Genomic DNA, 17,448 nt, shown 5'->3' with positions numbered 1-17,448 from the left:
AAATATTTTATATTTTAATTAATCTATTTAATTTAATTGTTTTATTATTTTAATTAGTTTAATATTAGTAGTTTAGTAATTACATTTTAATGTTAGTAGTTAAATAACATATTGTTTAATTAATGTATGTAATAAATTGTTTTATATGCGTTATTTATTTATAGGTTTTAGGGTAAGATAATTTTTATGATTAATGTTATGACACATTAGGTTAGATGACATATTATTTATTTTATTATTTGAATTATTCTAATATTAATAGTTTAGTAATTGCATGTTAATTTAAGTAGGTAAATATTTTATAGTTTAATAAATCTATTTAATAAATTATTTTATATGCATTATTTATTAATAGGATTTAGTCAGGTTATATTTTTATATGTTAATGTGTCTATTTATGTAGTTAATAAGTTGTTAATTATACAATAAATAATAATATTGAATTAAATAAAATAATTTATTTGTAGGATTGAAAAATAATTGGTGTTAACTTTGAACATTGACTTATATAATATGTATGTTAATGTTATTAGGTGTAGTACTTTTTATTAATGTATAATTTAATAATATTAATTGTTTGATATTATTTATAGTCTTGGCATCTAGGTTAGAAAAGAATTATTTTAATTTTGTTAGATTTTGTATTTATTAAAATTTAGATTATGCAATAATTAAAATAACCGAATTAAATAAAATTAGCGTGTTTTAGGGTTGACAAATAAATGTGACAAAGTCTTTTTACCACAATGTTTGTGTTTATTTAATTATTTTTTAGTAATTAGTATTTAATTTTAGTATTTGTTTATTAGTAATTAATTATGGAGTATAGAATAATTAATTGAACTTTAAAATTAATATATTTATTAATCAATGTTGTATTTATTATTTGTAAATAGATTCATGGAGCAACAGAACCCGCAACAGGACCCGCACCAGACCTTCATTGACCCTGGTCCATTGGTGCCGTCTCTCCTGACGTTGCAGGAGAAACACATTTCGACGTACGTATGGAACAGATCTGGTGACGCAAATTCAGATGATCGTGTAATGAACGTCAGACACGCTGCTTCATGGGATCATCTAAATATACCCGAGGAGATCCATCCTTACCTGCAGCAGGCAGGGTTTTATCATATTGCGCGTCGGCGCAACCATGAGGTTGGTGATACATAGAGTAGATAAATAAAAAAATTACATGTTGTATAGTTAATCAATTGTGATAAAATGTAAAATAATTTTTTATTGTCAGATTGACCACCATCTCATTTCGGCCCTTGTGGAGAGATGGCGTCCTGAGACGCGCACATTCCATATGTCCATGGGTGAGGTGATGATTACTCTGGAGGATGTCCACCATCTGCTTAGACTGCCTACAAATGGAGAGGTTGTATCTGGCCGCGTTGGAGGTCATCCCTTCTCCCAGATGGTGGGAGATTTTTTGGGCGTTCGGCCGGGTCGGTCGCGCGACTTATATAAAACCAAATTTCGCTTACATTTCTGAGGGAACGGTATCTAAATTGGCATGAATGGTCTGGCAATGAAGTTGACCTTATGCGATACACATGTGCATTGATTTTGCGCATTATAGGTGGTTGCCTCTTCGTTGAGACTGCATCTAGCTTCGTCCATGCGCGGTATCTCCTATTTTTGGATGATTTTCAGAGGACTAGGACGTATTCTTGGGGTTCCGCTGTCCTGGCTACTTTGTACAGGGAGTTGTGCAAGGTTACTGACCCAGGACGATCGGATATGGGTGGCTGTATTCTGTTACTACAATTGTGGGCATGGACACGTTTCCCTACTATCTCCCCAGGAATCCCAGCGATCACCGATCCAGATGCTATTTTTGGAGCAAGGTATGTCTGGTTTTTTTGTTTGTCTTCTTTTTCACTGTCTGTTACGTTAATTAGTAATTTTTTGCGTGTTATTGTTTTGCAGGTTTAATGAATATGTGTCCATACGACGTCGTTACTCCCACATCAGACGATATCGTCATCACATTGACGTTATGCCTACCCGCAGGATACAGTGGAGGCCATACGACGGATTCGTTGGGCATCCCCCCTCGTCCGAGGAGTCACGCAGATGGTTAGTTGTATGCCCACTTCACTACCAGATTGTTGTCTACCAGCAGCCGGATAGAGTGCTGAGGCAATTTCATTTTAGGCAGCCGATACCGAGCGATGCTTTCATGAGTTCAGAGCTGCTGACCATCACCTTGACTGGTAAGGGTGATGTTGACTGGAGGGACCGTCATGGACTGTATATAGTGCAGTGGCATTCCAGGGATGCCCTCATTGTGCAGGGTCTACAGCCCTTGCAGGGAGAAGGTCATCTGTCTCCCAACAGCACGTACATGCAGTGGTATTTTCAGCATACGCGTAGATGGATGATGCAGAGATCGGCCATTCGTTCTCATGTGGTACGTTAATTTTAGCCCTTGTCATTAATATTGTTACATTTTGTATTTTTTTTTGTAATGACATCATACATTTAACATTACATTCGCTTCACAGAGTGATCGCATGGAGACTGTTCTGCATATGGCATCAGACGAGGCCCAAAGAGCATTCACATATGGCCAGATATACGATGAGACCCTTCAGATGATGTCCGCATTCGATGAGTTTGGCAGACTGACAGAGCCTGGAGAGGCTGCATTTAACATCCTGCTTGCTTTCAAATTGCTGGTCCTTATAAAGCTCTTGACTCATTTGCCAATTTGATACTTGTGCCCCTTGCATGTCATCACACTCTTGATCGGGGTGTGCCCAGTTAATGTGCGTGTAATGTGGTATTTCTGACCAAAATGGAACATTATCCACTGCTTTTTAACACATATTTCGAATGTCGTTAAGTACATAAAAATATAATTAAACTGAAACAGTAAACTATCTTAAAACTCAAATGGTAAACTACCTAACCTGCAGCAGGTGGTGGGTCATGCGCACCAATAATACCCGGTGATGGAATCGGTTGAACCAAAGCAGTGGACGTTTCCAACTCGAAATCACCATCAACGTCTGTATCCGACGAGTCACTGTCAGGGACTAGACCTTCATCAACCTCCTCCTCGGAACTATCAGTACGCCCTGATGGATCATCTACTTCATTGGCATGAATCACATCTAAAGGTTGTGTTATTGGGGGAGATGATGGTGGGGGTGACACATTCATATCTTCCGCATCTACTTCCGGCTCTTTGTTAATGTCTATGGAGTGATTGGTAGGGATGAAACATTGAGTGCTTGCCTCTCCACCGTTGTTTAGTTCCGCATATAACTCGATGTATGAGGACTCTCCATGCTGTCGAAATGCATCAACTACTAGTGACACATCTTCATCCTCAACCACCTCCACAGCAACCCATTGCACGGGGTTACCAGAAGCACATCTAACAATCAGTCGAGACAAGGATTGACCTCGTTGTAATCTCAACTTCTTGTATATTATTTTCTTGAGCTCATTATATTTGCAACGCGGACTCATGCGGAAGATCTTCGTATCTCCTTCAAACACTTGACCATTCGGTCCAAAATATCTTCTCCCATTGTAATATAGAAGGCATATTACATCATTGTTATTCTCACTCATTATGTACTGAAAATAGAATTCACACACAGAAATGGAAAAATTTCTTTTGAAAATGAACGAGAGAATGAATGACTGATCGAGGAAGGGGGACTAAATTATATAACACTGAGTTCGCTTTATGGCCCAGCGACCTGTAGCTGTCGGCAAGTAGTTCGCTGACCAAGGCAGCGGACTTCGAGGGAACTGCCACGTGGCACGTAGGTCGCCTTGGCCCCCAGCGAACTTGGCAGGGTTCAAACACGTGCCACCTAGGTCGCTTGCGTAGGCAGCGAACTCAAAATACGTTGCAAGCTTTTTATCACCCAAGTTCGCGGCTGACACAAGCGAACTTGAGAACTAGCAGCTGACTGACACATCATCATGCCTAGTTCGCTACTACTCCCAGCGAACTAGCCCGCGTGGCAGTTTGAGAAAAAAATTCATGTGCGTGATATTTAGATAAATAACAGTGAGAACAGTGGCACAATGATCACTGTTCACCGGGCACTAAATTATTGCACCAAGGTAAAACAACAAAGAAACAAAAAACTGCAGCACTGTTTCAAACTTCCCATCAGAGGTAAGTGGTCCAGCGGAAGCCACTAGAGAAAAGTGGGTGAGGAGTCAAATCAGGCTGTTTTTAGTGGTTGTCAAATCAAAGGCCCCATCTGAATTTATAAAGTGAAGAAGGGACAACAGATTCGGATACCATTAAAATGAACCCCCTCAGCTAATGAACCCATTTCTGATTTTCTGCAACTATATCAGTTTGTGTAGTTAATATTTTGCACATAAATGGCTCACTCCGGTTCAAGACTGGTAGTGCCCATAGACTTAAAGAAGAAGCCATGGGAACAGAAATATCCCCTTCACAACCGGTGGCATCCAAATATTCCGCCAGTTGCAGAGGCTAAAGCTGGGGAACTCTTTAGAGTTGAAATGATGGACTTCACTGGAGGTTGTATCACCCACAGTTACACTGCTGATGACATTAAGCATTTTGATCTCTCAACTGTGAGTTCCTAATTCACCCTTTGTTCATGTATTTACAGTTTTCAAAATCTTTATAATTAATTTAAAATTAATAACAAGGCAAAGTTATGTTTACAAAAAAAAATTTGTTTACAAATTCTTATAAACTACATTAAATACGACCGGTTATATTTTAATCATGTAGTGTACGACTGGTCATACTTAGTGTAATTTGCAAAAAAAAATTTGTAAACGGATCGTATATCTAATAACAAAAAAAAGCATATATTGTGTTAAACGGATCATGTGTAACTATAATAACACATTAGTTTATAGATTAAATATATAATTTCAGCTACTATCATGAGTCATGACTGAAACGAACTCAACCCAGTCACACTACGATCACTCCCTGAAATATATTAGACGAAGAAAATGTTGATGAATAAATGGGAGTTAGTGGTGATGACGGAAGCTGCAAGGTGGCATCAATTAACGGTGAAAGCGTGGTCAGGAAAAAATTAAGATGTTATATTTAGCTTTACTTCATCCTTTAAACTCAACAATAAAGTTTATGTGAAAAACATATGATGAAATGTATTAATCAGCAATCTTATCCTATGTGAGTATTTGTACACCAAATATTATCTAAAGATTAAATTTTAATAACTTGTTCTAGATACCCCAAAGAAAGTTAGAATAATCAGATTCATCAAACCATGAAAATTATAAAAGTCAATACTAAAATATACCCCACACACTTTCAGTGCGACTAAGGACTGTGACATATTTAAATCATCCAATGTTAATTTTCTCATATTCCTTCTCATGATATAAAAGACAGATATAAAAAAATAAATTTACTAGACCCTACACAATAAATCTCGCATAAACAATAATAGATTTTTTTTATAAATATAATTCTCTTATATTATAAGTGAAAAATACACCGAAAACTTGACGTGGCACCGAAGAAATTTTCCCTGTAATGCCAAACTTTGGAATAACATTATCTAGACCAAGTCGAAGAACATTTCCAAATTCATCTACGAGTTAGTCCATGGCGCCACCAACTCCAAAACTGGTTGTGCCAATAGACCTTAAGAAGAAGCCCTGGGAACAAAAACTTCCACTCCATAACCGATGGCACCCTCACATACCACCGGCAGCAACTGTTAACACTGGTGAGGTCTTTAGAATAGAGATGGTAGATTGGACAGGAGGTGCTATTAAAGATGACAATTCAGCGCTAGACATAAAACTTGTTGACCTCTCAACTGTAAGTATAAACAAACTCCAATACAGTAAAATAAACCAAATTAAACAATTGTTTAATATAACATATGAACTACATCTATTTTCTTTTTTTTGGTCAAGGAATTACTATATGATATTTTATGTAATTGATATTTGGATGATGGGTTAAACGGTCCAGGTCCATTATCTTAGTGGGCCAATCAGAATTCTTGATAATGATGGCATCCCTGCTAAGCCTGGAGATCTGCTTGCTGTTGAAATATGCAACTTGGGTCCTCTCCCTGGAGATGAATGGGGTTTTACTGCAACATTTGACAGAGAAAATGGAGGTGGTTTCTTGACAGACCATTTTCCTTATGCCACAAAAGCTATATGGTACTTTGAGGGGATATATGCTCATTCGCCTCAGATACCAGGTGAATGTACTAATTAATGTATTAACTTTTTTAATGTGTTATGATAGAACCTTAAAATGAATGTAAGGTACTTTGTACTTGTTTTGGTACTCACATAATAAATCATCTATGCTGGACAGGTGTGCGATTTCCGGGTATAACACATCCCGGGATAATTGGAACTGCACCATCAATGGAGCTATTGAACATATGGAATGAAAGAGAGAGAGATGTTGAAGCAAATGGTATTCAGACTTTAAAACTATGTGAGGTTTTGCATTCACGACCCTTGGCAAACTTGCCATCAACAAAAAGTTGTCTCCTTGGAAAGGTAAATGATGCACGACAAGAAAATCTGTGAACTTAATCCGATGATAAATTATATCCCTGGTGCTTTACCTCATTGAATCCAAAATCCGGAAGTATTTTAAGGATTTGACCAATGCTTTTGTTGGCTTGCTAAGAAATCAAATAAGATTTCCTTTCTGTTCTTTTGAAAACTTACTTGACATGACATTCTTGTAGATTCAAAAAGGGACTACTGAATGGGAGAATATTGCAAGGGAAGCTGCAAGAACAATACCAGGAAGAGAAAATGGTGGAAATTGTGACATTAAAAATCTAAGCAGAGGTTCAAAGGTATACCTTCCAGTTTTTGTAGAAGGGGCAAATCTCAGCACTGGTGACATGCACTTTTCACAGGGTGATGGCGAGGTCTCATTATGTGGTGCCATAGAAATGAGTGGTTTCTTAGAATTAAAGTTAGTGTATAACTTACAATTACTAAAATATCAACCAACTTGTTCCGTGCATTCACTTAAAAATCTCCTGAGCAAAAAAATAAGCACACTACAGCACTTAAAGCTGATACCCTTTTTTATATCATCAGGGTTGAAATTATAAGGGGTGGAATGAAAGAGTACCTTACACCAATGGGTCCCACTCCCCTTCATGTTAATCCAATATTTGAGATAGGCCCTGTTGAGCCAAGATTCTCAGAGTGGTTGGTTTTCGAGGGCATCAGTGTTGATGAAAGTGGGAGGCAACACTACCTAGATGCAAGTGTTGCTTACAAGCGAGCGGTACTCAATGCCATTGATTACATATCCAAGTTTGGGTACTCCAAAGAACAGGTTTAACTAAAACCACTTAGCATAAACCCTGCATACTTAGTTCCCCTTTCCCCATAAGAAAAAAGGGGTAAACTATGTTACATCATTTCTATATTATCCATAGACACCATAATGCAATCTATGGCTAATTGCTAAATGTTGAACATTAGGTGTATCTTCTGCTGTCTTGCATTCCTTGTGAGGGAAGAATATCTGGAATAGTGGATGCCCCCAATGCTGTTGCAACCCTGGCCATCCCAACAGCTATATTTGACCAGGTAAATTGACCTCTGTGAACTATCTATTATATACAATGGCTATTTATTAGAATACTCCCAATCATACGACTATTAATTTACCAAAGTCTGAAAATTAGCAACCTGAATAAACATCCATCCAACGAAAATATTTTCGTTACATCCTACTTCGTTCGGTACATCCTCTATTAAACATGAAAAAAATAACATATTTATATTATCTTTACCTTTATAGTTATTTTCTTCTATGTCCCTCTTTTTTCCATTTTAGTCATGTGATATCTACTCCCGTTACACAAAAGATATACATACTCTCATCCAACCTCGGCATTTTGTACGATTGAAATCATTGACTTATTTTCTCACCCCACGGCTATGATATTAAGTTTATAATTGAGTGTTATAGAGTTCAATTTTGATTGCTTTATTTTTGTTCTGGTCTGTTAACCCAATTAGGTCCATCAAGTTATCCTGAGTTCATTAACCCGGTTAGGCCCATAACTCATAACCCAAGCGTTGGCCCAAGACCTTCTTACCCGGAATAACACATATGACTAACATCTTAGGCCATGAGTCCAGATTACGGGACTATAAACCCATGATCCTTTCCCATGCTGCAATGCTAAACCTATGATCATCAACTATCACTACTAGAACTGCTCCCTATTCATTAACGATAACCACTTATGAGGACCATTATAAATACGAGGATAGTACCAATCTAAAGGGACTCAGTTGGAGAATACTCACTTATTCATACCAAACGTATACACTTAACCGATAATCTTAATTTATATTTGGTGTTCACACTGAATATTTTTATGATAAAAATAAAGTTGAATTTACGAAATAACTAAAAAATAAATGTGTGTATTATTCATGCTTTAAAGCTGAAGTTTTTTTTTATGTGAGTAGCCATGTTAAAAAATATAAAAAAATAGAGTTGATTAGATGTTATCACAAGATCTCCTCACTCTTTTTTTGTTTTTTTCACAACAATAAAAACTCAATCATCAAGAGGAACACTACAATCATCATTAGCTGAAAACCAAATTCATATACATGATTCACAGGGTTAAGAACTACAATTTTAAAGGTTATTCATGTTATCGTAGCCTTACAACCATGGGGTTTCATTTTTTTTGTAGGATATCCGTCCTAAAAATAACAAGGTTCCAGTTGGACCCCGCCTTGTTAAGAAACCAGATGTCTTCAAATGCACTTACGATGGGAACTTGCCCATTACAAGGAATCCTAGTGCCACATCATGAATCGTATTAGCTAAAAATCACGTGCTTTTGTACCATCTCCCAGGAGTCCTAGGCTTCATGCCCTGAAAATAAAGTTTGAAATACATTGACATCTGTACCATATGTAACCGGTGGCTGGACAATGCTGGAAAAATGTAATAAAAGTGCGTGTTTAGATTAATTTATTTTGAGTTTAAAACAATTTATAGCCAAAATTTTATTATGAAAATTAAACGAAGAGTATTTTTTTTTTTTTTGGTAAATAAAAAGTATCTTTTTAAAGTAATCAAAACCAAACTTTACCATATATTTTCAATTATTTAAATATAATTGATAACGAATTTACTATTAGAGAGAGACAAGAGCAAAACCCGTAATTTAACTTCTTATCTGTGTTGATCTAAATTTCTGTAAAACAGAGGATTTCAAAGTATGGTATCTTGTGCTAACAAACACAGAGGTAGAATATGATATTTAAAGATGGTTGATTTGGTTTCTTTTTGTATTCTATATCTACTCTTTCTTGAATTGCAAGAAGATTACTTTTTAAGACTGGAAATTAACTAACTAAATTTTTTCTCAGAATAGATTCAATAAAGAAATTTGTAATTTCTATTAAGCAAATAACAGGTAATAAAATCCTGGGTTTCTAAAGTCAAGGACTTCCTTATTTGTAAGTTGCATTCTGTTGGGCTCACGGCAAGTGCATCGATCGTGCAAGTAATATAATGTATTGAGTAAGATATCATCTCCACGAGGATTATGATTCAATCACTAGTTCACTACTTCTACTTAAGTTGGACAATCGAAATTGGATTTGTATCAAGATTTAATTTGAAATTTAAAATATTAAAACTAATTAAAAGCAAGAATAAAAACAAGAATTTAAAGATTTGAATTACTTGACAGAAAATAAACGTAGCTAGGGCTCCAATTTCCCTCAACCTCTCTATTATGTTTGAACTCTATCTTTACATTAATTGTCCTTAATATCAATTCAATCGATTCTTTTAATTTAATTAGGACTCAATCCCATGACACCCTAAATTTTTATAATCTTGCAAAAACCCTAGTTCTCCGGTTATTCCCCAAGAAAGTAAGCATTACATTCAAGAATCTCAAGATTGCGCAAAACCCTATGTCTATCCTTAGAATCATAAGGATTACGATGAAATTGTCATATAAGGATCATGCACCATCATTTCTATTGTCATACATTTACCTAAGATCAATCTACAAGATTCAAGCTCATAGAAAGCATTAAGAAAAGACAATTTCATTCATGATAAAAAGGAAAATTAACGTAAAGAATTATTCAAAGCATAATAGATAAATTGAGTTTCATCTAACCCTAACTACTATAAAAACTTAGCTAGACATGGTGAAATCAAGAATGAAAGAAAATAGAAAAGCTTCCCCAAACTCCGTAGTTGAATGGTGAATCTTCAATATTTCCAAAGCAGACTCGATTCTGATCCGTCTTCGACCTTCAAGAACATGAACTAGGTGTTTCTTTTGCTTTCCCTCTGCCTCCAATCGTCAAGAATTATCAAGAAATGTCAAAAGGTGATTAATTCTGCCCCAAATTATGTTTTTATGGGCAAGGAACCCATGCCTTAGGTGGATACTTTGAATAGGCCTAAGTTGGGTCGTTTTGGGCGCTTAAACGCGATGTTGGACGCTTAAGCCTCCTTAAGATAGCATGCAGATTTACGCAGGGTGTTTAAGCGCGGTGATGGGCGCTTAAACGTCGTCTTCGAAGATGAACTTTTATACTTGTTCTGTGCTTATGCCCTGAGTTGGGGGCTTAAGCGCTCTTAGGCAGTGGCAATTTGTGATTTTAGGGGCTTGAGCTCTGAAATGGAAGTTTAAGCCTCCTCTTCAAGAACTTGATTTTCTTTATTTCCTTCAATTGATATCTTCATATCTTCAGGTTTTGGTCTCTATTGCTTCCATTTAGCATCAATTTCCTTCAAAATAAGCAAATATTAATTATTTAACTCATAATTCACAAAGTTCATGTTTTTACATCCATAAACCCTAGTGTTCACTTATTTAACTTGATAATGCATATAAAATTAGTCTATAAAACAAGATAAACTACAGGTTTATCACATTCCTGCATTTTTACATGTTATAGCACTTTTGTTACAAAAATTCAATGTATGAAGCACTATTTGGAATTTCCCAATTCCATTTGTCCAAACTCAATTAAATCATTTCCCAAGGTATTTAAATCATATCCTTAGAGTTTAAAGATGAATTCCCACTTCAGGTTATCCCTAACGTTTGAAGGGTTCAATTAACAAGACATCATAATCCTCTAATTTCCCAATTACAAAATCATGAAAAAGAATGTCCAAGCTTCATTTCCATGGTTTCTTGAAGCTAAAAATCTTGTTAATCGAATTGTAAGAATTATGCACGTAGTATTCCAAAATAGAAGGTTCTCCAATCTTTCAGATTCCCAGCAAGAAACTTAGAAATCCATAGCTATAGTAAAACGAAAATAGAATATGAAATGGAAATTAAAATGCATTGAACAATTTCTGAGTAAGAGTTTTAGAATACAGACCATAACTGTCGAAATGAAAAGATACATAAAATGAAATACGCTTGCAAAAGAGGACAGGATACTCAAAAATTCACTTGAGTCACTGGTCTTCTTGAATGCTTCCAAGAAGTTCTCCTATTCTTGCTATTCCATGAAAAACTCAAACTGAAAGATTGAAACTTGTAAATTTTCTATCTGTTTCAAAACTCTAGATCCAAGATTCACTTTTTAACACTTCCTAAAAAAACTAAAAAATAATCCTAAGAGTAATTGCCATCCATCAGATTTTCCTTCATCTACGGTTCAGCTTTATTTCCATCCACTTTCGAAAAGTAATCCACGTGGCTTTCTCTCACTGCAGTAAAATAGTAAAAGAGGTTAGTAAATCATCAAATTATCTCTTTCTTTTTCTTTTACCTTACTGGGAAGCATTGGTACTCATTTGGGCTATTACCCTGCACTTATAACCAGTCTTCAGACCAAATATTGTAAAAATAAAGCCATTAAAATAACCATTATTTAGCTAACAAAATAACCCAAAGTTAACCTCTGCTTTTCCTCAAGCAGACAAGAAAATATTAATTCAGTGAACATATTGTTATCTATGTTCTTTCTTTCAACAATCAGCTCATTAGTCAAGCAATGTAATATATTTACAGTTCAATTCTCCATTTATCACATTACATGTCAACCAATAACATCAATCAACTACATTCTCGATATCAATACCAACCAACAGTCCAGTCCAAACTAAGTTTTCAATTAAACAAATAGTACACTATGTTACAATGCATATCAAGCAATCACTATACATTCTCATATCAGTTCAATGTCATGCACTAAATTCCTCACAAGGCATTTTTTAGTCATCTCTTTTATTTTTTACCATGGACATTCACTCTTCATCAACTCTACATCGTTGCTTCCTATCCAACAATATTGCCTACACACTTGATGCCTAGTGTTCCATTTCCATCAAAAGGTCTTCTTGAATGCTTCCAAGAAGCTCTCGTATTTTTGCTCTTCAATGAAAAAATCAAAACGAGAAACTTGTAAATTTTCTATCTGATTCTAAACTCCAGATCCAAGATTCACTTTTTAACACTTCCTAAAAAAAATTAAAAACTAATCCTAAGAGTAATTGCCATCCATCAGATATTCCTTTATCTACGGTTCAACATTATTTCCATCCACTTTCAAAATGTAATCCAAGTGGCTCTGTCTCTCACTGTAGTAAAATAGTAAAATAGGTTAGTAAATTATCAAATTATCTTTTTCTTTTTCTTTTACCTTATTGGGGCAGCATTGGTACTTATTTGGCCTATTACCCTGCACTTATAACCAGTATTCTGGCCAAAATATTGTAAAAATAAAGCCATTAAAATAAGTATTATTCATAGCTAACAATCTGCCACTCAATAATTTCAACCAGTCTTTTTTTTAATAACCAGTCATCATTTTAACTAAATGTAATTCTATGAGAATGTGTTTATTTTTTTTTATCCAAGTCAGTTTAATCCGATCCAACACCATTTTTTTCATACACAGAATTTGAATTTGAATTTAAGACTTATATTCAAGGAGAACAAAATCTTTACTCCTAGAATCACTAGTCGTAAGTGAAAATATATTGTAACTTTTGTACATTATTATATGTTAAAACTGATATTTAAATTCAAATGTTTGTTCCAATGTTTGTTTTCAAATATGAAATATTCCTTGTAAAGAGGCATAGTAGCTGAGTTAAGTCTGGAAAGTTGTTGCCTTTTTTTAAGAGTTTGTATATTTAATACCCCATTATGGGAAGAATTAAATGAATGAAGCACACAATTGTTTTACAGTGTAGTTTTTTGACATGGCACCAGAGCAAAGTTCTGAACCAAGGAAGGAAATTTGATACTAATAAAAAGTTACCCACCCATTCTCGCCCCACTTTCCTAACTTTCTACCCATACTCGTATCTGTACCCAACTTTCCTTGACCTCTGAACCCTCATCTGCGACTCTCCCTTGTTCTTATGGTTGCGTCTCTCTCTGATTCTAATACCACAAATCCTTCCACCAATCTTTTTTTCTCCACTCCAACACTAACCCCGAACATTATCGTCCATCGAGACCACTCCTTTCTCCCTCTTACTGTTATTCTAGATGACTCGAATTATGCCCTTTGGTCTCAATTTATGGACATATGAATTGAGGCAAAAAAACAAATCTGGTTTTCTTGATGGTATTGCACGAAAACCAAATATTGTTGATCCTGCCTTAGATACCTGGATTACTGACAACAAGTGTGTGAAAAGTTGGTTGATTAATTCAATGAGCCTACCCTCATGCATCGCTTCATCCGATTGGAGACCACTCATGAAATTTGGTAGGCCGCTTCCAAAACCTTTTATGATGGTTCTGATGAATCCTGTTTGTTTGAACTCAATCAGCACTCCTTCTCTACAAAGCAACTTGGTCGACCCCTAACGACGTATTACAATGAACTCTTAGCAATTTTTCAGAAAATTGATCACTGCATGGAAAATTCCTATTCTTCGGTTGATGGTATGGTTCATGGCCACTCAGCTCTCTTTAGCCTATGAGTTCACATTTTTTTGGCTGGTCTCAACTCGAACTTTGATCAGGTTCATGGGGAAATTCTTCAGAAAGACCCTAAACTTGATCTTGAAAGCACATATGTGTATGTCCAGCGTGACTTCCATCAGCGTCAAACAATGAATAGCCCCAAGTTTTCTTCTGATGCTTCTGCCTTCCTTTCATTGTCTCCTCGCCTTCCTGATTTTGCTTCTCCAAAGGCACGTTGTGACCTCCTCTAGGTAGACCACCTCTGGCCTGTTCCCAATGTGGCGAATCAGGACAATCCAAGAGCATGTGTTTTGAAATCATCGGATACCTTGACTAGTGGGATTTCTCAAAGCATCCTTGTAAGAAGGTTCCGTGTAAAGCTCTTATTACTACTTATACTTCTTCCTTGCCGAAAGCAAATGTTGCCGAAGCCAGTATCTTAGGTAAGCCTTCTGCATTCTTTGTACATTCTAGGAATAATATTTGGATAATTGACACCGGTGCCTCGGATCATATGATTCATGATAGTTCTTAGTTGACACATTTTAAACCATGTTCTCATGCCTTGATCTCCACAGCAAATGGTGGTATTTCTGAAATCATTGGTCAAGGTTCATTACAATTGTCTCCTACTTTGTTTCTTGAATCTGTCCTTGTTTTTCCATCCTTAGAATTTAATTTGTTATCCGTTAGCAAGTTAACTTATAACCTTGACTGCTTTCTTTTGTTTCTTTCCTCTCACTTTGTGTTTCATGACAATCACACTAAGATGACACTTGGATATGGTGTTAAACATGGAAGTCTCTACTATTTGGATCTCCCAGCACCGGACTATGTTGTTGCTCCTAGTACTTTATCTGTCTCTTCCTCAAATAAAGCTTCAGCTGATATTTGGCTTTGGCATCGTAGATTAGGGCATCTATCTTTTGGATATTTAAAAAAAATTATTTCGTAAGTTATTTTCTGATTTTCAGTTATCTCGTTTCCAATGTGATGTTTGTGAATTGGGTAAGAGCCATCGAATCCCTTTTTATCCTAGCATTAATAAAAGTACTATTCTTTTTCAAGTTGTTCATTCTGATGTTTGGGGCTTTGCCAAGATTTTCTCTATTTCTCATGCTTCTTATTTTGTCACTTTTATTGATGAATGTACGCGTATGACATGGGTTTCCTTATTACATCATAAAAGTGGTGTTTTCTCTGCTTTTCAGAAGTTCTATCATATGGTTCGCAATCAGTATAAATCTAATATGCAAATCCTGCAAACAGATAATAGTGTGGAATATCTTGGTGCTCCCTTTACTGACTTTCTTTCCACTCATGGGATTCGGCATCGGACTTCTTGTGCGTACACCCGCCAACAAAATGGATTGGCTAAACGCAAAAACAAGCAGCTCCTTGAGGTAGTTTGAGCCTCCTTGTTTGGAATGAATGTTTCTAAGTATTTTTGGGGAGAAGCATTGGTCTCTGCTACTTATATTATTAATCGTACACCATCCAGTGTTCTTGGTTTTCAAACTCCACTCCAGGTTCTTGACAGCTTCTTCTCTATTCCTCATTGTCCTAATCTTGAACATCGATTGTTTGGCTGCACTGTTTATGTACATATTCCAAAGGTTCTTCAAACTAAATTGGACTCTTGTGCTTGCAAATGTGTTTTTGTTGAGTATTTTGATGTTCAAAAAGTTTACAGGTGTTATGATCCTCTAAATAAAAAAATGTATGTCTTCCTTGAGTGTTCTTTTCAGGAAACTGTTCCATATTTTTCGGGGGAGATTCTATTTCTTCTTCTCTGGGGGGAGATCACTCAGTATTTTGGAGAAAAAGAAACATGGGCTTTTGTACCCGTGCAACCCTCTGATCCAGTTTCTCTTCCAATTGTTGAGCCTCCACCTTAATCTTCTTCGGTTATCCAATTCAATCCTATTGAACATACAAGTGTAACACCAGAACCCGAAGTGTCATCCTTGGCTGCACCTGATCACTACCTCAAAATAACACCCAGGTAAATTCTGAACCTAACTTCTTCACCTTTTGAACCTGCTGTTAGAAAGTCCCACAGAATAACTGAAGGAATTCCAAACAATTGTATGAACCAACTTTGAAGTCTCTTGCTAAATATCCTATTAGTAATTATGTGTCAACTAAAAACTAGTCTGAATCCTATGCTATGACCACTAATCAATTGTCTAGTATATATATTCCTACTAATGTACAAGATGCTTTGGCTGACCTTAAACGGAGAGAGGCTATGAATGTGGAGATGGAGGCTCCACAAAAAAATCCACTTGGGATATGTGTCCTTTGCCATGTGGAAAATAGACTATTGGATGTAAGTGGGTTTTCACCATTAAATTGAAGGCTGATGGAACTTTAGACAGATATAAAAGCAATATTAGTAGCCAAGGGGTATACACAAAGATATGGAGTCGATTATCAATAATCATTTGCATCTGTGGCTAAACTCAACATTGTCCGGATCCTGATTTCTATTGCAACTACCCGAAACTGGCCTCTGAATCAATTTGATGTTAAAAATGCGTTTCTTAATGGTGACTTAGAAGAAGTCTACATGGACATACCTCCTGGTGTAGAAAAAAAAATCCCTGGCAAAAAATGAAGTCTGTAGGCTACGAAAAGCTCTTTATGGTTTGAAACAATTTCTTAGGGCTTGGTTTGGGAGATTTTCATCTGTCATGAAAAGTTTTGGTTATAAACAAAACAATGCAGGCCATACTTTGTTTATAAAACAGAAAGAAGGGAACACAACAACCTTAATTGTTTATGTTGAAGACATGGTACTCACAAGTGATGATATGTGTGAAATGAAATCCTTGGAAAAATACCTGGCTGCAGAATTTGAAATGAAGGACCCTGGTCAATTGAAATACTTCCTAGGTATTGAAGTGGCAAGGTAAAAACAGGGCATTTTTATTTACAAAAAAAAAAACAGGGCATTTTTTTATCATAAAGGAAGTATGTCATTGACTTATTAACATAGACTAGTATGTTAGCTTGCAAACCGGTTGATACCCCAATAGAAATGAACCACACTCTTAGGATCTATCCGGATCAGACCCAAACAGATATCGAACAATATCAGATGCTTGTTGGTAAGTTGATTTATTTATCACACACCAGACCCGATATTGCATATGCAGTAAGCATTGTTAGCAGATTAATGCATATCCTAGTACGAAACATATCAATGTTGTGTACAAAATTTTGAAGTACCTAAAGGGAACACTTGGAAAAGGCCTACTATTTTCCAAGAACAACAACTTAGAGGTTAAAGGCTATACTGATTCAGATTGGGCTGGGGACAAAACTACTAGACAATCAACATCATGATACTTTACCTCTGTGGGAGAAAATTTGGTTACTTGGAAGAGCAAAAATTAGAAGGTAGTAGCAAAATCAAGTGTAGAGGCTAAATTTAAAGGCATGCTCAAGGGGTCTACGAATTACTATGGATAAAGAGGGTATTGGAGGACTTAGGAATCAAACA

The 17,448-nt window shown here is 36.0% G+C and overlaps 2 protein-coding genes across 4 annotated transcripts; both read left to right on the top strand.

Annotated features, from left to right (window-relative positions):
• The first annotated feature begins 900 nt into the window (after positions 1-900).
• On the top strand, positions 901-2,726 carry LOC133308857 (serine/threonine-protein phosphatase 7 long form homolog). The gene is made up of 5 exons (XM_061509577.1): positions 901-1,158; positions 1,250-1,406; positions 1,589-1,856; positions 1,939-2,422; positions 2,517-2,726. Exons 1-5 carry the CDS (start codon positions 901-903, stop codon positions 2,724-2,726), a joined length of 1,377 nt encoding a protein of 458 aa, XP_061365561.1.
• Positions 2,727-4,299: 1,573 nt separating this feature from the next.
• LOC133308859 (uncharacterized) lies at positions 4,300-9,027 on the top strand. 3 transcript variants are annotated; one of them, XM_061509582.1, is made up of 7 exons: positions 4,300-4,587; positions 5,981-6,218; positions 6,338-6,528; positions 6,723-6,958; positions 7,087-7,330; positions 7,480-7,587; positions 8,715-9,021. In XM_061509582.1, exons 1-7 carry the CDS (start codon positions 4,369-4,371, stop codon positions 8,835-8,837), a joined length of 1,359 nt encoding a protein of 452 aa, XP_061365566.1. In that variant the 5' UTR covers positions 4,300-4,368; the 3' UTR covers positions 8,838-9,021. The 3 variants fall into 3 exon arrangements, with proteins under 3 accessions (XP_061365566.1, XP_061365568.1, XP_061365567.1); XM_061509584.1 differs by lacking the exon at positions 4,300-4,587 and adding an exon at positions 5,556-5,824 and having other exon boundaries at positions 6,338-6,468; positions 8,715-9,027; XM_061509583.1 differs by lacking the exon at positions 4,300-4,587 and adding an exon at positions 5,560-5,824 and having other exon boundaries at positions 8,715-9,023.
• Positions 9,028-17,448: the final 8,421 nt, after the last annotated feature.

This window comes from Gastrolobium bilobum, unplaced genomic scaffold (genome assembly GCF_033153095.1).
Source record: "Gastrolobium bilobum isolate Gb01-03AN ecotype WA unplaced genomic scaffold, APGP_CSIRO_Gbil_v1 utg5503, whole genome shotgun sequence".
In the NCBI taxonomy this organism is placed as follows: Eukaryota; Viridiplantae; Streptophyta; class Magnoliopsida; order Fabales; family Fabaceae; genus Gastrolobium; species Gastrolobium bilobum.
Note: the sequence above shows the minus strand (reverse complement) of the source record. Positions and strands in the feature narration are given on the sequence as shown.

Excerpts from the sequence above, each read along its gene's own strand:
- LOC133308859 (XM_061509583.1), top strand. The coding sequence starts at position 5,606 with ATGGCGCCACCAACTCCAAAACTGGTTGTGCCAATAGACCTTAAGAAG. Across the intron at positions 5,825-5,980 it reads AACTTGTTGACCTCTCAACT|GTCCATTATCTTAGTGGGCC; the intron begins GTAAGTATAAAC and ends TAAACGGTCCAG. Across the intron at positions 6,529-6,722 it reads AAAGTTGTCTCCTTGGAAAG|ATTCAAAAAGGGACTACTGA; the intron begins GTAAATGATGCA and ends ACATTCTTGTAG.
- LOC133308857 (XM_061509577.1), top strand. The coding sequence starts at position 901 with ATGGAGCAACAGAACCCGCAACAGGACCCGCACCAGACCTTCATTGAC. Across the intron at positions 1,407-1,588 it reads TGTATCTGGCCGCGTTGGAG|GTGGTTGCCTCTTCGTTGAG; the intron begins GTCATCCCTTCT and ends TGCGCATTATAG. Across the intron at positions 2,423-2,516 it reads CGGCCATTCGTTCTCATGTG|AGTGATCGCATGGAGACTGT; the intron begins GTACGTTAATTT and ends TTCGCTTCACAG.